This window comes from Ochotona curzoniae, unplaced genomic scaffold (assembly GCF_017591425.1).
Source record: "Ochotona curzoniae isolate NIBS_2020 unplaced genomic scaffold, NIBS_Ocur_1.0 contig_883, whole genome shotgun sequence".
NCBI classification, from domain to species: Eukaryota; Metazoa; Chordata; class Mammalia; order Lagomorpha; family Ochotonidae; genus Ochotona; species Ochotona curzoniae.
In genome coordinates, this window is record NW_024466599.1 from 53,971,162 (window position 1) to 53,990,956 (window position 19,795).

Here is a 19,795-nt window from a genome sequence, read left to right on the forward strand (position 1 = left end):
TCTACAAATAAGTGCAGTTACGATATGTTAACAAGAATAAAATACCTATTTTAAAATTGCTTAAGTTTTCAGAGTGCATCACTATGCCTTGCTACCAGAAGTGGCAGCAGCAGTACAGGCTGGTAGCAATAATCGCTGGGTCCTCACACCATTCGAAGCCACGGCAGTCTGAGGTTCACACCAACATAGCCCCAGCAACAAGGGATCTAGTCCTCAGTCACGTTCCTTTCCGAATTTGGTTAAGGCCACAGACAGTGCACATAGTAGGCCAATCCACCTTTGGACAAATAGCAGGTGCAACCACCCATGGTGGAAGGGACCATGGCCTGAACCAAAGCGCTCACAGGTGGGATAGGAAAAGGGCCGACGAGTTTAGACCTATTGAAAAGTTTAGGCTGGCCATTTAGGAAGGAGAAGGCAGATGACGCCCAGGTTTTAGTGACTAGGGGATGGTGGTGCCAAAGAGAAGCAGGGCACAGGTGTGGTGGACGAGGTTCTGTCTAGCTTGTTGCCTGTGTTATGCCTACAGAACACAAACGGGAAGCTTTTGGAACGTCAGTGGTGGAGACAGACTTCTGGTGTAGCCACATACGGGCTTAGGACATGATCAGGTTCAGCTGTAACCAGCCAAGCGCAGTCATTCAGTCAGCGTCTCGTAGAGTAGTAGAAACTTCCGTATTTCCAGGTCCTCGCCGAGCATGCGCAATGGCGTCACTCTGACCCAACAAGCCGTCCGCTCCCCCTCCCGCCCGTGCTGCGCACGCGCACCGCACCCGCCGCTCCCGCGTTCCGGGCTTCGCTCCCGGCCGGCCCCGCCCCAGCGGCTGCCGGGGACCTGCCTGGGCGCGGGGAGCGGCACGCCGGAAGGCGCAGGACGAGTTCCGTTCGCCATGGGGCTGTTTGGCAAAACCCAGGAGAAGCCGCCCAAAGAGCTGGTAAGGGCAACGGCGGCGGCAGACAAGTGGGTGGACTGGCGTGGGAGACAGCGAGGAGTTGGTCCCCCCACGGCCCCCCAGGTGCCGCCCGGCCCCCATTTCCGGGGCCTCCCGTTCGACCGAGGGGAGTAGGCTGTCGGGGAGACAGCCTTTGGTGCGTGGGCCCTTCCGCGGGGCAGCTGAGAACTGGGCTCAGGGCGACGCAGTCCTGGCCTGGCACCCCGTCTCCGCGATGGTCCGTGCGGCCCAGAACCTGTGCCCGGGCTGGGCCGCCCCCCTCGAGCCGCCTGCGGGGCGCCCTGTGCCCGAGCGCCGCGCCCACTGCGCGCTGCTTGCACGGGGTCGCTACTTTCTCCTGCCCTGCCACATATCCTTACTTCGACCCCAGGCACACGTTCGTCAGAGCGGGAGCCCGGACCACAGAGATGCTGCTAGGGATAGCTCGGGACCCAGCTGCCCGATAGTGGAGATAGTGTCAGAAGACAGTGCTGTGAGCTTGGGAAAGTTAACTTGTCCGTAGCTTAGGCTTCTGGTGCGTCCAGAAAGAATGGTGGCAGTGTCCTCATAGGGTGATTGGAGGTTAGAAAACTCGGTTTTAGTTCCTCGTGGCAAGTTTGGGCTAAGTATGCCACTCAGGTGCAAGTCCACAGCATCAGCATCACCTGGGAGCTTGTTAGAAACCTCGGGCCCTGTCCCAGACCTCCTCAATCAGGTTTTGAATTCTGACATCTGTGGTGATTCGTTTGCCTGTTGGTTCAAGAAGGTTCATGACACCTATCCTTGCCCTGGTTGGAAAAAAAAAACAATAATAAAGTTGTTTACTTGGTAAGTGATCTTGGGGGCTGGCATTGTAGCACACCGGATTCAGCCGTGGTCTATAGTGCTAGCATCCTGAATGAGCACATGTTGGAGACCCAGGGGCCTGGTAATTGCCCTGGAGAAGACAACATGTATAGCCTGAGGTGCTTGGGCCCTCACCTCTGTGGAGAACCTGGATGGAGGTTCAGGCTGTTAGCTTCAGCCAGGCCTTTGTAACCGTTTAGAGTAAACCAATGAATGGAAGATCTCTCTTTCACTTGAGTTATATGTCCTTTAAGTTAACAAAAATCTTTTAAATCAACTGTCTTTCATATTCAGCTCTGACATAATTTTCAAAAGCAGTCGTATTTACCCATGCTGTTTTGTGGTGTTCATTTGCTTTTCCAGGTAGGTCACTCTACTGGAAGGGTAAACTAACATCATTTAAACAGCTGCTGTTCAAAAATCGCAGCACACACTGGAAGTTAAACAGTAGTGAGGTTGTTTCTCTAGAATCATCTTAATTTGTAAATGCCAAAACTAAGGCCAAACACTGATTATCTCTCCCTACCACAGACCCACACAGACACCAAACCACTTCTGCAAGCATCTAGAATATACACATACACTTATGTATCACTGCATAATATTTACAGTAATAGTGATGGTAAACACTTTGTCTCAGTGAAGCACTCTTCTTTTAAAATAAAGAACAAAATTGAACTGCCCAATGGAGGTAACATGTATTGAGTGCCCACTCCTCTAGGACTTTTAATGACCGAAATCCACGGAGGTGCACGGGTCTGTTGTAGAGTGGTGTTCCTCTAACCTCAGTGTGTATGCTCGTCACCAGAGCTCTTCCAAACCTCAGCTTGGGTTCAGCAAGTGTAGAGCCCAAGCCTTTTAACACACTTCAGGTGATGTTGATGCACCGTTCTGCTCCTGAGTAGACAGATTACAGAGTACAGAAGGAGCCCTGGCCGCCGCGACGGCTGGCCAGAGTGCATGGAGCCAGGCGTGGAGCTCGGTGCTCTGCGGGGATGACCAGCCCTATGAAATAGGTTGTGTTTCTGGCCCCATTTTCTGGGGATGGGACTGAGCTGAAAAGAAATTCTTCAGGTTTGTACAGTTTGTAAATGCAGAAAGATGCTCTGGTAGCTTTTCTCCAAGGCCCACACCCATAACTGATCATGCCATTTATGCTGCCTCCCAAAAGGAGATTATAAATGTCAAGGGGTTTGATATTTAGCTGCCAAGATAAGCATTTTGAGATAAAGCCTGGATGGATAATCACAACTATGAGAAGTCGCAGAAGTTCACAGGTAGGGGTGCCCCCCCGGCTGGGAGGATCAGAAACCCTTTCACCCTGTGCTGTCATGTTTCCATCCACTTCCTGCCTTTGGATTCCTGGCTGTTGAGCAGTTGTGGTGTTCGGTGAGCCACTTTGTTGCTAGAGATAGTCCACCCAAGATTTTCCTCAGGTTCTCCTTGGTACCCTCAGCTATCCCTTGAGTTGCTGATATCTTGTTTGAAGTTTTCACAGGTGTGTCTTTGCTTTTTTGCTTTGTTCAAGTGCTAGGCTTTCTCTTAGACCTTGTGCCCCAGTTGTGTAGCATTAAGTTTGTAATTCCAGAAAGTGCCAATAGTGCAGGGGTAGGAAGTACTATTTTTTTTTCTCCCATACAGCTGCTGATGCACAGATTGGGAGCCATACATCAGTAAGCAGACAGGTGGCATTTCTTTATTTTCTTTATGTTTTTTTTTAACTGGGAGAAGAAGCTAAGAGCTCTTGGGCTGGGTAAGTTTATAGGATGATCTGTGAGATGTGGGTGTGTAGGTACTAGTCCTGGCATAGCAGGGGCAGCTGTGCCACACCGTGGTGGTTGTCAAATGTGGCAACATTAGACCTTGGTGATGACAGGCCAAGGCAGGCCGGTTAGGCATGCGATGGGTAGTGTTTCCAGAGCTCTGCTACAGAATGCAGCATAGACAACGTGTTCTATGACTACTGAATGGTAGTGAGTACCAGATAAGGTTAAGTAAGCTTTGGGACCATAGTCTTTAGATGCAGTGTTTCAAGCTATTCTCTGAAGAAACATTAGCTGTGTAAGGAAGCTTTACAGAGTAAAATCTTTGCCCCAGACATCTGAGACAATTTGATGGAAACATTTTAGTAGGGAAGCCTGTTCCAGTCTCATTAAGACCAGACCGGGCCTGTGATGGGTAGTGCTTTGGCTTAGCGGTTAAAATGCTGCTTTAGGATGCCGCCTTATATGCATGCCTGGGTTCCAGTGCCGGCACTGTCCTAATCCCTGCTTCCTGCTAATGTGCACCTTGGAGGCAGCAGGGGATGGCTCTGACGGGTCCCTGCCATCCAGGTGGGCGACCTGAATTGAGTTCATCTTCGGACTGACCCCGCCCCAGGTGTTATAGATATTTGGGAGTGAACTAGCAGATTGGGCTTTCTCTGCTTCAGAGAAACTAGCAAACGAACAAAAAAATGAAAACCTTTGGCAATTTTGGGGGGTAGGAATCAGGAGTATTAGGTCTTGGGTTTTAGGGTCTGAAGGTGCAAAGAACTGGTTAAGTCAGTAAAGACTTTCATTTGAAGAAAGGGCAGCATGCTAGAATTTGAGGTAGGATTATAGCCTGTCCGGACAGTGGGCCGGAAGTGAGACTTTAGCCCCACGGGCAGTAGGGAGAGGTTATGTGGAGGTGCAGACTAGCATACTGCCTGTGCCAAGTGGGGTTCGAGCATGCAGAAAGCCCCACTGGTAGTTGTTAACACAAGTTGGTTATTTATAGGAACCAGCTCTCTAATGGGATGCCAGCATCACAGCTGGAGGCTTTTCTCTCTATGTTGCAGTACAAGGCCCTGATTATTTATAGGGTGTAGTTTTGTCATTTTGATATGTCCTGTGTGAGGCACTTACAAAATTTGGTGCCAGGCTGGTAGAATACTCGGCAGTAAATTCCACCAGATCGTTTTGAGTTACTCATTTGTTCCCAGTTTTAGCAAGTGTTTGAAATTAGCTGTCTGTACTCCAGCTGTCTAGCGGATCCTAACAAGGAGGATGTAAGATTGTGCTAGAAAGATGCCTAGACTCAAGATTCACTGGAAAACTGCTTGTCCTACTCGGGGACTTTTCTGGTTGAGCCTTTGGGTAGAGTGGTACCTTCCATGGTGCTGAGGAAGTTAGTTTGATTGCAGGATACTGTTGCAAAAGGAAAGAACATGAAAACCGGAGCTAGAGAAAAAGAAGAAGCATTTACTTAGTTCATAAGGCAAGTATTCATTGAGGCAGTTTGGTGTGTTGTGGATTAGAAACAGGCAGTTTGGTGTGTTGTGGATTAGAAACAGGTTTACAAAAATATGGCTTTGGATGATGACCTCAATTACAGAATTTACCAGGAGAGACTGACATGAACAAATACTCATATAGTAGGAAAATGAGAGCAACAACATAGGAATTTTCAGGTTCTGAAGTTTCTCAGAGGAGAGAGTGATGGTCTGCAAATCCTAAGGAACCTAATAACTAGCGCCCCCCCCCCCCCAAAGAACCCTTATGCCATCTCTTGAGGTTGGGCTTTCAACGCACAAAGTTCAAGGAGCACACAAATCAAACATCGTAGCAAGTACTCTAATTATAAATGTTGCTAGCATTTTGCATTTTCTATGAAGTGGAATTTAAGTGTAAATTTTATTAATTCCAGGTGAAAGAGTTGTGTCAGGAATACCTGGCAGATAATCTATGTATTTGGTAGTGGATCATAGCAGGAGGCCTGTAATATCTGGCCTTCTGTTTTGATACCATTAATTTTGGTGGAGGTAGTGACAGATCTGTGTTGTTTTCCCCTTTGCCTCTGTTGAACAATTTGAGTGACACCTAGGATTCGCACTGGGTGCCCTACACTGGGCCCAAGGAAACAAGCCATGGCGTTTGATCAAAATAACAGCTTTGGTTGCTTGCAGGGGGTCTTGTCACTACTTCAGTAGTTGGGCTGTAAGCCAGTGGTGGAGACTTTCTTTCCTGCCATAGGCAATTGGCTATTTATAACATCATTTGCAGGCCATACAAACTTACTAACTTAAAAGTGAACCTGCTGTAAACTTAAACAATTTTGAGTCCAGCCTGCAGATGCCTGGAAAAACCCAAACCTAATGATTTAGTAGTCTTGGTCTGTGGAGCAGACATGCCATGTAAGCAGTGTCACTAGGTAAGATGTAAGCAGCTGATTGGTTGATTGACTAAACTGTAGCCAGTTAAGTGGTTTTCAGGGTTTTACTTCCCCTCATTTTTCTATAAGTGCTGGTTGGTCACAGTGTCCTCCAAGTTAGCAGAGCCTGCTGTGGTTCTTTAGGTTGGTTGATTTGCACATCATTTTTCTTTTGCTTTGCCCAAGTAAATGCTACTGGATTTAATTGTCCTGAGGAATTTTCCTCTTAACATTGCTAGAAGGTCACCTGAGGGGTATGATACTGTGGTGTTTTGTGAATATATAATTCCTCGTTACTTAAAAAAAATTTATTTGAAAGTCAGATTTACGAAGAGAAGGAAAGACAGAAAGATCTTCCCATCTAGTCATTCACTCCCCAGATAACTGCATTGGCTAGAGCTGAACTGATTTAAAGCCAGGAGCTTCCTCCAGGTCTCCTATGCAGATGCGGGGTCCTAAGGTTTTGGACCATTCTCTACTGCTTTCCCAGCCCACAAGTAGGGAGCTGGATGGGAAGTGGAGCAGCTGGGACACCAACTGGCACCTATGTGGGATATTGGCACTTGGAAATGGAGGACTAGCCTGTTGAGCCATGGCACTAACCTCTCATTACTCTTAGATGCTTTGGCATTTATTTGGTGTCCCATTTCTGAGCTATTCTGAGAGGGTTTTCTGAATGGTCAGTTTGCAGTTCAACTGTTTGTTCAACAGCAATAAAGATCTCTCCACTAACTGGGGCTGTTTTAGTATCTGAACATATAGTTGGTATTGAAAACGGAAGGATACATGTTTAATTTTTTTTTTTCAGTTATCACCAGTATTTAGAACAAGGAATTGGTGACTTTCATGGTATCAAAACATTCTCTAAATCTCACTCCCACCCCACCCTTGCATTCTTTGAGTCTTTTCTTTTTTTTAAAGATTTATTTTATTTCAAAGTCATACACAGAGAGGAAGATCTTCCATCTGATGATTCACTCCCCAAGTGAGCACAACAGCCACTGCTGTGCCAGTCTGAAGCCAGGAGCCAGGAACTTCCTTTAGGTCTCTCTTGTGGGTACAGGGTCCCAAGGCTTTGGGCCTTCCTTGACTACTTTCCCAGGCTACAAACAAGCACGGAGCTAGATGGGAAGTGGAGCTGCCAGGATTAGAACCAGCACCCATATGGGATCCGGGCTTGTTCAAGGCAAGGACTTTAGCTGCTAGGCCACCGCACCGGGCCCCTAGAGTCTTTTTTTTTTTTTTAAGATTTGTTTAATTTTTGTTTGAAAGGCAGATCAGATTTATGGAGAGGAGAGACAGAAAGATCCTCCATCTGCTGGTTCATTCCCCAAATGGCCTGAACCAGCCAGAGCTGAGCCAATCCAAGGCCAGGAACCAGGAGCTTCTTCCAGGTCTTCCGCACAGGTGCAGGGTCCCAAGGGTTTTTATTTCATGTGTTACAGTTCTTGCCATTGTTCTGTTTGATACTGAGATACTGTAATTAGTAGGGAATATTTCAGGCTAGTTTCTTTTTTTTTTTTTAACATATGGGTAAGACTATTATTTTTTCCATATTGTTTCCTTCATGTTTAAAGGGGGGGTATTAAGGGAGAAGCCCCACCCGAAGCCCCACCCAATTTCCCACCCTCCCCAGGTCCCGCATGTAGGGTATGCTCCGAGGTTCTTGCTCAAGTGGTTTTGATAGTTCACCAGTTATGACTCGCTGCCAATCTTGCCACTCCAAGCACTATGAGGTCCTTGAAGAATCCACTGATTGACATAGTCCATCATAGAGTCTGTTTGCCCCATATTTTGCTGCCAAGATATAGCTGAGGTGGTTGATTGACCTGTTCTGTCTTCTCTCTTTTCTTGGTTAGGGTTCTGAGTCCAGCATTTTAATTGGGGAGATCTCCAAAGAAACTTTGTCTGAGGTGTTCTCAGACCAGATTCTTGTATGTGCTAGCAAGTACAGTGCCCGGCACAGTCCATCGCCCCTCAGGCTAGTTTCTATCTCCTTTTAACACAACGTTAGTAGTCTTTGAGAAAACTAGTGTTTTCCAATGTGAGGTATCCTAGTATGCTTTGTATATTCCCAGTATAAGACATAAAATCAACCATTTACTGAAGAGCTACTCGTTTCTTCTATTGGAAATGCTGTTCAGCAACCAAAGTTTGGTTTCTGTAATACCAATTGCTACTTCAGTGTCTCTGCTTCTAAGCTTTTTATGGAACGGAGCTAGGAGGCATGTTCTTAAAAAAAAATCATGCGGATGATTATAGAATAAGTTATTCTTAAGGATCCCTTCTGCCAAAAATAACCAGAGAAGCTAAACCGAACGGGTAAGGATCAGAAAGAACTGAAGGTTCGGCTACTCAGGCAGTGAGAGATAACACCAGATCCAAGGGAAGGGGAAAGTGCAGTGACATGAACGCAGTCATTTGGAGCCTCTTTGTCCTTGAAGAGTCCTTCGTTTGGTAGCGCAGTGACTGCAGGTCTGAGCACTTGGACTGCCCTCTTTGTGGGGAGTATGAAGTTGGAGTTATTGACACACCTGCTGAGGATACAGTGAAGGGCTTGCAGTTGAGCCTCTGAAAGGATGCACCTCAGCAGCCACGGTGAGCCGGAAACAGATCCGCTTTCACCAGCACCGAAGCCCGAGTCCAATCACTTCAGTTGATTGAACTAATCAAGATTGATTAAGAGCCAATTAGCGGGTCACTTAAGTCTTCTCTGCAGAGAGACTTAAATCTGTCTTGGAGATTTCCATGTACAGTGTTCAGAATTCAAGTTTTTGAAAGAGGTGTTTGTTCATAGGTCATTATATATCTTCGATGCAGTGTATTTTAAAATACTTTTATTTAGTGCCATTAGGGTAGTTTAAAATAATCTGGGCCTGGCGCAATAATGTAGTGGTTAAAGTCCTTGCCTTGAATGCTCCGGATCCCATATGGACGCTGGTTCTACTCCCAGCAGCCCTGCTTCCCATCCAGCTCCCTGCCTGTGGCCTGGGAAAGCAGTTGAGGACGGCCCAAAGCCTTGGGACCCTGCACCCATGTGGGAAACCTGGAGGAAGAGGCTCCTGGATTCGGAACAGTGCAGGAACAGCCGTTGTGGTTACTTTGGGGAGTGAACCATTGGATGGAAGACTTTCCTTTCTATCTCTTCTCTCTGTATATCTGCCTTTCCAATAAAAATAAGCCTTTTTAAAAAAATTTTTTAAAAATCTCCCAGTTTGTTGCAGTCCATTGTGTCAAGTTTGATGATGTGTAAACGTTCTTAATTTCAGTATAGATTAAGACAATAGTTTTTTGCTTTATGGATATTGCTTTGGTGTCTTTTTAGAGAAATCCTTCCTTAATCTGAGATCTTAAATACAAGGTGGTTTCTTAAAAAGAAAGGTAGACAGGGAGAGGCAATAGAAGTAGACAGAGGTGTCCCCTGCACTTGTTCATTTACCAATTGGCCACAACAGCTAGGCTGAAGCCAGCAGCCAGGTACTCCATCCTGGTCTCCCACATGGGTAGCAGGGGCCTAAGTACTTGGGCCATCTTCTGCTTTCCCAGATGCATTATCAGGGAGCTGGATCAGAAGTGGAGCAGCCAGGACTAGAACCAGTGCTTGTGCTCAAAGGTGATCCTGCTATCCTAGGTAGGGCTTTCCCTGCATTGCTACAATACCTGCTGGGCTATCTTAAACCAGCACAGTGCTGCATCCAGTATTTATGTCTTCAGTCCACTTGAAATTAATCTCAGGAAAGGGTAGAGAAGAATCAATCATCTTGTTATTTATTTGGCTCACCATTTGTCTTAGCACTGTTTATGGAAAATGCCTTCTCAGCTGATTTTAGCTGCCTTTCCCTCTATTGCCTGACTTAATGGATTGAATGATGAATTTGAGTAAAAAGCACAGCTTTATTAAATGACTTTTGCAGGTGGTTTTTTTTTTTTTTTAGATTTATGTTTATCGGAAAGGAAGATTTACAGAGAATAGGAGAGACAGAGCTTCCATCTACTGGCTCACTCCCTAAATGACTGCAGTGGCTGCAGCTGGGCTGGTCCAAAGCCAGGAGACAGGAGCTTCTTTCAGCTCTCCTGTGTGAGTGCAGGGGCCAAGGGACTTAGGCTGTCCTCTGCTGCTTTCCCAGGCTACTAGTAGAGAGGTTGATTGGTAGCGGAGCAGTGAGGACTTAAAATTGATGCCCATATGAACTGCAGTGCTACAAGCGAAGGCTTAACCTTTTGTTCCATAATGCTGGCCCCAAAGTTATATTTAATATATGAAACTTTGGCAGGTTCTGTATGGTTTACACAATATAGTTATTGATTTTTCTTTATACTTCATGTGTTTTCATAATTGATAGGTAAAAGAATACTATTAAAAGTGTGTTGGCACTAAATCTGGTATTCTTAATTTTTAAAATTTTCTCTTGTGACTGTACAGTAAAGAGACTTGTTTGATATTCTTTCCTGAGCATTTTATCTTTGTACTTTTTTTTTAAAAAAATATTTATTTGTTTTTATTGGAAAAGCATATATACAGAGAGAAGGAAAAACAAAGATCTTGCATCCCCTGGCTCACTCCCTAAGAGGCCACAGAGGCCAGAGCTGAGTCGATGCAAAACTAGGAGCCAGGACCACCTTCTCCCACATGGGTGCAGGATCCCAAGGCTTTAGGCCGTCCTCTACAGCTTTCCCAGGCCACAGGCTGGGAGCTGGAAGGGAAGTGGAGCAGCTGGGACACAAACCAGCGCCCACATGAGATCCTAGTGCATGCAGAGTGATGATTTAGCCATTGACCCATCGCACCAGGCCCGTTGATGGTATTTCTTAACCCTAGCCTTGCATTAGGTTAAAATTACCTGCAAAATTTTTAGCTAGGAAGTTTGATAGGCTTGTCCTATCATCTCCTTGCCCCACCCAACCTAAATTGTTTAATTTTTCCTGTGACTTTTTGCCATAGGAGTAGGTCAGGTTGAGAAGCACTGGTCTGGGGCGTGACTGATTTTTTTTTTTCAGTTTTTCCTGTTGCTCTTAAATCTTTTTAAAATTTTTTGAATCTCTTGATTTTTAAATTTTTATTGGAAAGGCAGATACAGAGAGGAGAGACAGAGAGGAAGATCTTCCGTCCGAGGATTCATTCCCCAAGTGAGCACAACAGCCGATGCTATGCCGATCCGAAGCCAGGAGCCCGGGTCTCCCACACGGGTGCAGGGTCCCAAAGCTTTGGCCCATCCTCGAATGCTTTCCCAGGCCACAGGCAGGGAGCTGGAAGGGAAGCGGGGCTGCTGGGATTAGAACCGGCAGCCATATGGGATCCCGGGCATGCAAGGTGAGGACCTTAACCACTGCGCCATTGCACCGGGCCCTGAATCTCTTGATTTTATAAGCTTAAAAGGAATTTTTCTGCTGATACTGTATGAAACTTTTTGACATTTAAACATAGAACATTTCTAGAGAATTTTGTTACATAAGTGTTAAATTGCCTCAGAGATACTGTGTTCCTTCATCACGTCTGATGGTTGATTAATTCAGCAGCTATTTAGTGAACATTTGCTGTCTGTTAGGTGTTATGCAGAGGTTTGGAGTAAAAGGCCTTTGACTTTCTGGAGTTTAGTATATAACCATTGTGAACTTCCTAATTTGGAGGAGACATTGGGTTCAGTGTATTTGTCCTGTTGGAAACTGCACCTTATCCTGGGAGTCAGGAGAGATTTCCACAAAGGAACATTTAAGTTGAGATGTTATGAAGAAATTTTAAAAATAGGTTTTTTAGATAAATAGAGCTTTTTTTTAAGATTCATTTTTTATTTTTATTGGAAAGGCGGATATACAGAGAAGAGAGACAGAGAGGAAGATCTTCCATCCGATGTTTCACTCCCCAAGTGAGCGCAATGGCCGATGCTTTGCCAATCCGAAGCCAGGATCCAGGAACTTCTTCCGGGTCTCCCACGCGGGTGCAGGGTCCCAAAGCTTTGGGCCGTCCCCGACTGCTTTCCCGGGCCACAGGGCAGGGAGCTAGATGGGAAGTGGGGCTGCCGGGATTAGAACTGGTGCCCACATGGGATCCCTGTGTGTTCAAGGCGAGGACCTTAACCACTGCGCCATTGCGCCAGGCCCATGTAAAGGACTCTTGCAGGAGCAGACATTTGGTGTGGCAGTTAAGCTCTTGGGACACTCACATCCCATATCAGAGTGCCTGGTATGAGTCTTGGCTCCGCTTCCTGTCCAGCTTCCTGCTGATGAGACTCAGGGACTTGGGTGCCTGCCATGTACATGAAATACCTGATTGTGTTAGAGATACCTGGCCCAGCCTTGGCTGATCTCAGCATTTGAGTAGTGGACTAGCAGGTGAAAGATCATCTATTTTTCAAATTAAAAAAAAAAAAAGAACTTTTAAAAAACAACTTATTGCTGCCTGTTGTGCCTGGCAGCCTGGGCAATGGGCTCATGGGGGCCTGGGAGTGCAAGTTTGCAGAAGCCTGGGTGATGGCGCCAACATTGACGTTCATGGACTTGGGGGTTCATGTGTAGACAGGCAGAGCATCCTGGAGTTTTCTCCATGAGCTTGATCCCAGGCGGAGTGGCAGGTGGAGGGGAGAGCCCTAGGTTAGCATGCTGGTCTGCTATGCTGGTGGACTGGGCTTAGGGAACTTTGAATGGGACTAGATCTTGGGTCTGTGGAGGGGTCAGGTCCTAGTCCAGCACACATGCCAGGAGCTTGTGACCTTAGTGGGTGGGCAAAGCTCCAGGTCAGCATACCACTCCACCAGAAGACTGGGCTTAGGAAGGCTGGACTGGGGAACCCATGCACTGCCAGGTTCAGGGACTGTGGATTGTTTGGGGAAGGGGGTGAGAGGATGTCTGGGAGGAAGAACCACTGAGGGAATATGTTGCCGGTGAGGAATAAATACTGGGACACTTCTATCAACAAGGTAGGCAAGTGAGGATGTTGAGACCAAGCATTTTGGAGGGTGAAAGCTGGAGAACCTTCATGGGTCAGACCAATGCACCAGCCCACGTGGGAGACCTGAGCTGGGCTCATTAGCATGGATCACTACCAATCACCACTCACCAACACACACTAACGCTAGGACTGGGGGCCTAGATCATAGCACCTGCCAGTGAGTCAGAATAGGGTAAGGGTAATATTAGGGTGGGACATGACACCAACTAGCACATGAGAAAACCAGGTCTTGGCACAGATTGTGTGGGAGGTATGTGGGCTCACTCCTGTGGAACTGCAATTTTCTCTAATTTGCTTAAGAGATGGGGTAGTGACAGGCCGAGCTAGGCATGACCATGAAACCCTCCAAAACTCATGGGTACTGTGGTTGGGAAGAGGCTGGGCTGGTCCAAGCTGCAGCACCCACAGGCACACCCAAGAATATGGTGTGGGACACAAGAACCACCAGCTGATGCAAAAACCAGGACAGAGGGGGGACACTGTACTGAATAAGGTCGTAATCCAGCACATGTGAGGTCTGGGTTTGTGAGTAGGTCTGGTGGGGGAAGTTGGGAAATTGCTCTGGTGGGATATAGCTCCTACTGGTGAGCATATGATTTAGGCCTGGGTATTGGTTAGCCCAGACAAGGTACGTTCACCCATTGGCAAGTGTGTGGGTTGTTTCTGGAGAGGGGTGGACCAAGCAGGGCTGGGCCAAACTTTAGCTCACTGGCATTTGCAGGAGTCAGGCTGCAGTGTGGGTCATACTGGGCTAGGCTATTATACCTAATGGTTTGCATGAGCTAGAAATGGGACAGACTGGTCAGGGGTAGGTTGTAGCACCTGCTAGTAAGAGTTGGGACTAGGGGCAGGCCAGGACAGGCCAGGCTGCAGCATCAGATGGTAAAGACCAAGATAGGAGATGGGCTATGCCAAGCTGGGTCAGAGCAGTCCTGTTTGGGGAGCTAAGCCGATGTACTGGCTGCGTTGTGGTGAACCCAAGAGCTGGAATGTAGGCGGTGATTTGGGCTAGATATGTCATGGATGAGTACTGGGTCTGGGGCATGCCAGACTGGGCTAGACTCAGCACCCACTGAACCACGTGAGAGCTATGTCTGGGCATGGACCAGGCATGGCTGGACTGTAGCACCCAACAGTAAGAATTGGAATGGGGGTGGGCTGGCTGGAAAATGCTGTTCTTCCTGCCAGAATAAGAGATGGACTAAGTTATGCTGGGCCTAGGACCCATCAGTGTGTGTGAGATCTGCTACTGGGAAGAGACCTGATAAAGGAGACTGGGAAACTCATTTGTTAGGTCACAGTCCCTGCAGGTGAATAGAAGAACCAAGGCTGGGAGTAGTCCCGACCAGGCCAGGTTATAGTACCTGGTGGCATATGTGTGGGTCAGCTACGGGGGCTGGCCAGGCTGGGCGAGTTCCTAACACCCATTGGCAAATCTGAGAACCAGGACAGGACAGGCCAGACCAGGCTGCAACACCAACCAGTTCACATTAGGGATGGGACTAGGGGCTGGCTGGGATGGGTTAGGTTGCAGCATGTACCAACATGAGCTGGAAATGGGTACAGACCAAGTTGGACCAGGCTACAACACCTCCTGACCAATGCTGAGGTGAGGTGAGCCATGCCTGAGTGGGCTGCAGCACCCACCAGAACATGTGAGACTTGCAGCAGGAGGTGGTGGAGTGTGAGCCCAGTAGGGGGGCTATGGAAGCTCCCCTGCTGGGGCACTGCTCATTTTGGTGAGCATGAAACTGGGACTGGGGGCAGACTAGGCCGGGCAGGACTACAGCACCTGTTGATATGCATGTGAACTGGGTTGGGGGAGAGCCAGGCTGGGCTAGGCGACTGTATTCACTGGAGCAGGTGTGAGTCAGAGTAAGGGCAGGCTGGTTGGGCTTTGCTGCAGCACCAGCTGGCAAGAGCTGGGACTGGGGGCAAGTCATGTCAAACTAGACTGTGGAACCAGCCCTACTATCCAGCCACACATGTTCTGTCCAGCCACCCCTGCCCCAGTCCTGGTTTTCTTGCTCTCCAGTGAGAGTGGTAACCCAAGAGGGAGGTTAACATGAATGTTTTTGAAACTGTGTGCCTATGCAGTTTTAAGTACTCACTAATTTCTTCCAATTGGAGTTATCTCCGTTATTTCTTAAATAATGATTAAGCACCAAGAGTGTCTTCTATTGGTAAGGATTTTGCTTGCCTTTTAGTTCATGAACCCATGGATGAATGCTACGTGTTTTCCTGTTTTATGCTTTGCTAGACCCAAGGGCAGAGAATAAGTGGATGTTAATGGAGTTCTCTTATAGCTGGGTCACTCATGCTTTGCACTTCTGTGTCATCTATCAAAGAGCACATGGTAATTTCATTTGAAATTTACCTTCAATTTGCTGATAATGCCGAATTTCCTTCAGTTTTGTTTTTGGTTTTCTTGAAAAGTGAAAAATTGAAAAACAGTTTACTCGTAAGAATTTGATAACCATTGGTTATTTACTCCCTTCTCAACTCTTACACCAGTGTCTTCAGTTGTCTGTGTAGTGCTTTAGAGATTTCTCACAGATCAGGAAAATGCAGCATCATAAAAAGAGACATGAAAAAAATGTAAAAAGAGGCATGACCTATGGGAATATCTTCTGTAAAATCAAACAGGATTGTTATTAAGAGAAGCAATGAGTTCTTATGATTAGACTGGGGTCATTTTGTAATTGTGTATAAAGGGGGAAGGGGTTCTGATTCCTTAGTTATCTGGGCCCCTGCATCTCTGGGACCGTCGTTGGCTCGCTGCAGGGAGCAGACTCCCCTGGAGTCTTATGTAAGGCTTGTTCATGCTTGCCAGGGGCTAAGACTTTAAACGCTTGGAACCTCTGTAAGCTATGGAAAAAGAGATTTTTAAAAACTAATGCTTTGTTCCAAAGAAGTCTTTGAATATATTTTTTACTATTGAGTCTGGAATAAAGGTAGAACCAACACAAAATTCTTTAAAATTGAATAAATTTGGCATGGTTATGATCGTTTAAAATTCTTTTTTTCAGGTCAATGAATGGTCATTGAAGATAAGAAAAGAAATGAGAGTTGTTGATAGGCAAATAAGAGGTAAATTATTATTTTATATGTTCTATTCTAAATGCTGTTGGCATATATTGCTTTTAGTTCATAAATTGCATTTATATATTGTAAAGCAACTTGTGCATATTCCTGTATTAATTACTTATAGCAATCTTAATTGCTTTCTGATTCTATAATTAGTATAAAAAGAGTTGATGAACTTTGTATTTTGAAGAGCAAAAGAAACCTCTCATTACTTATAAGAAATGTGTTATAGAACTCCTATAAGTTATACATGAAGGAATGCATTTTCTTTATTGCCATCTTATTGGTTTAACATGGTGGTAAGTTGAGGAAAATACATTTCTAAGTAAGGTTGATTTATTTTTTAGTATTACTTGAAGTTAATACTTAATTTGCAAAGAGACTTTAAAACTTCAGATTTTAACACTTTCATATTTGGAGAGGATTTTTTCAGTTTTCTGATTACATAAAGGATCTTTCGAAAAGTTGCAGGAAATCTGTATCATGAAAACCACACATGTATTTCAGGATTTTTTTCCTTTAATTTTTGAAATATTCTCATAAGCAGTGTGCTAAGTATGAAATCATGTTTGATTGTGGTTTTGACTTGCATTTTCTTAATGATCAATGCATTTTGATATTTTTATTGTGTGCTTGTTTGCCATCTATTTCTTTTGGAGAAATGTCTTTATGTCTTTTGGCTGTTTTAAAATTGGGTGTCTTTCTGTGGACAAGTTATACGCATTGTCAGCTTCCCTGCCTGCGATTCCCACATTCTGTGCTGATTGCCCTGGAGCCACACTTTGGGAAGCTGGCTCTGGTGGAGGCTCAGGAAGGTGCCTGTTGGTGGCATGGCACTGTCCTTCTTACCCAGCATTATCCAAGCCTATGGAGAAATTAGGAGCTATTCAACATCATGAACTCTTCCTACTTGTGTAGCAAAAAACCATTCAGTATCTTTTGCATCATCATCATCATCAAAGAAGAAAGCAAAGATAGAGCATGAAGATTAATTAGGCCAGAAACAATTCTGATCGTACCAGAAAAGCTCTGGAAGGTCTCAGCATAAGTTTGGCATTCTTGCTGAGGTGGTAAATTACATGAATACGCGTCATCAGGGAAGAGATCCACATTCCCGCACTGTGGCTGCACCTAGCCTTTAGAAGCGGAGGCATTAGCAGTCTGGTAATTGAATAGGTAGGTGCTGTGCCCTCAAGGCCAAAGGCAACTTGAAAGGAAAGGCAGCCCTCCTGAGGTTCTTAGATCAGTATGACTAGCAAGAATTAGCAATAATTCTTTCAGAAAACACAGAAGGACTGCCCCGTGCCCAGAAAGCCATCAAGGCTTCAGGGGATCACATACTTTATGCAGATTGCCTGATATCAAGAAAATACATGTGTTCAATGATGAGAATTGTCATTTTTCTGTGGGTGAAGAATTTTGTGAACTGTGGGGAAGTGTCACTGTGGATTGAATGGATGAAAATTAGTTTCCAAAGCAACGGTTTTCTTTCCATGAAAGGATTGGACCAAAGAAAGTGGCTCCCATTCAGTGAAGGAAAAAGTGCATTTCTCAGGAAAAGCAACTCTTTAAAACTCGCAGAAAACACTTGGCCAGAGTGTTGAAGGATTCCTCTGACATTATTCCTGGCAAGTAGGGACAGTGTGTCTTGAGGCTTTACAAATACAAAATCAAGATCTTTTTCTTCGATTCTTGGCTTTGAGAGCTCTCTTCCATTCCACTTCTGAGGTCTGAGGAGAGGAGCAGCTCAGTTCAGACAGTGCAAGTTCCCAATATCAAATTCAGGCTCACTGAGTAGACTGCAGAGAAAGGCGATACGCCCTGTAATCTTTGATTACGTCTTGGCAGAAAGACACTTAGCAAACATGGAGGTGACTTGCTGTTTGTCTCTGCCTCTGAATGGTTCCTGGTTCTGCTTTTTTCTTAAGTTTAGATGAAATTAGCAGATAGTCTTAAATGCAGCATTTGTTTATTCCAAAAATTTTTATAATAAAATTGCAGAAGAGTTTTTAAAATACTAGAATGGCCAGAGAAGTGTGTGCCTTGGGTTTCAGGCTGTGTGTCTGGGGCATTGTGAAAAATGAACTCTGCATCACTGCGTGCTGAGCCTGTGACTCTCACACTCAGAACACAAGGTGTTGCTCTGATTAGCAAGCCAAATAATAAAGATGCACCAAGTAAAATACTAGCAAACCAAATTAGTCAACATATTAAATTGATCATACAGGGACAGACTTTTAACCTAAGTGTTAAGATGCTTATGTTTTACATTGCAGTGCCTTTTTTTTTTTTTAAGACAGAGTTAAGGAGAAAGATAAAGAAATATAGAGAAAGAAAGAGAAATCTTATACACTGGTTCACTCACCAAGTGACTACAATGGCTGGAGTGGGCCAGGTCTAAGCCAGGAGTTAGAAGCTTATTCCAGGTCTCCCACATGAGTACAGGGACCCTAGCACTTGGACCATATTCTGCTGCCTTCCCTGGTGCATTGGCAGGGCATTGCATTGGAAGCAGAGCAGCTGACTTGCTAACTGGCACCCACACGAGATCCCAGCATCACAAATGGCATCTTGTCCTGCTACAGCAGAATGCTTGCCCTGGTACTTGCTCTTAATACCTTATTCCGGCCCCTGATTCCAGCTTGGTAATATTGCCTGCTCTGGTAGGCAACAGTGATGACTCAAATAATTGGATTCCTGCCACACATATTGTTAGGTCCAAAAGATCCCCGAACCACAGACAGACAAGTTCCACATGCAGCAATGCAAAAGCAAAGAAATTTTATTGCTAGCTCGAGCTAGGGTCCATGACTCATCCAATGTGGTGGAGTCTTGACAAGGACCTCCCCTTGTCTCTTGCAGACCGTTTTTATCCCCTCTTAGTCAGGTATCACACATCTCCAGCAAACTGTGCAGTCCTTATCTTGGTCACATATAACTCATACAGGTGTAGGCCACATTCCCATGCAACCTGTACCGGTGCAGACCACATTCCACTTGTGGACGTGCGGATGCCCAATTGGCCCATCTCCAAGGTCATTCCTTCCTGCCCACTCCATTGCTCTGAGGAAAAAGGGGACTTTGAAGTGCAGTGAAACTTCTATTCCCCAACCTTGGGCCTATTATGGCGTGGTCCTGTTCTTTATGCAGCAAAGCCAAGCAATGATTACAGAAGCCAAATATAGTGGTTATGTTAACAGTTTAAGAAACTCCCTATCACTACTTAGCACTCTTGTATTCCTACTATTGTTATATATTTAACTAGTCTCACCTCTAGACACTAATTTACTATTTATCCCTAACAGCCTTTTAACACTACTGTTGTTAAAACTAAATCCCTGCCAACCAGCCTTGCACCCCCAACTCCACAGTATGAGAAATGTGGAAGATATTCTCTGCTTTAGCCTGTTGCTGGTACTTAGGGAATAAACCAGCAGATGGGAGGTCAGACTATGTATCTCTCTCTGTTATATAAAATTTTTAAAGTTTTAAAGGAATTATCTATATATTAGTTGCATTCTATATAGTGACAGATTTATCTTAGAGTACAAGAATGATTTAACATGTCAAAAATGATCTGTGTGAAAAATGATTAATTAATCAGTGTAATACAGAATGAAGAGGGGGACAAAAAACATTGATCATCTGAACCAATGCTGGCATGACAAAAACACTTAACAGACAGGTAATAGAAGGAAATGACCTTGACACAATCAGAGCTTAGACAAGAAAAAAGAAATGAAAGGCACACAAACCGAAAAGAAGTGAAATGATTTCTGTAGATTTCATATTTCTAAAACCTGGAAAATTC

General features: G+C 45.3%; 1 protein-coding gene across 2 annotated transcripts in view; it reads left to right on the forward strand.

Moving 5' to 3' along the window:
- The first annotated feature begins 795 nt into the window (after positions 1-795).
- Positions 796-19,795, forward strand: part of LOC121165111 (charged multivesicular body protein 3) — a 45,770-nt gene continuing 26,770 nt past the window's right edge. The window contains exons 1-2 of one of the 2 annotated variants that reach the window (XM_040993575.1): positions 796-935; positions 15,927-15,987. In XM_040993575.1, coding sequence (XP_040849509.1) covers positions 891-935; positions 15,927-15,987 — 106 coding nt within the window. In that variant the 5' untranslated portion in view covers positions 796-890. Of the gene's footprint in view, positions 962-15,926; positions 15,988-19,795 lie in introns of both variants that reach the window. The other variant, XM_040993576.1, reaches the window with a different exon arrangement.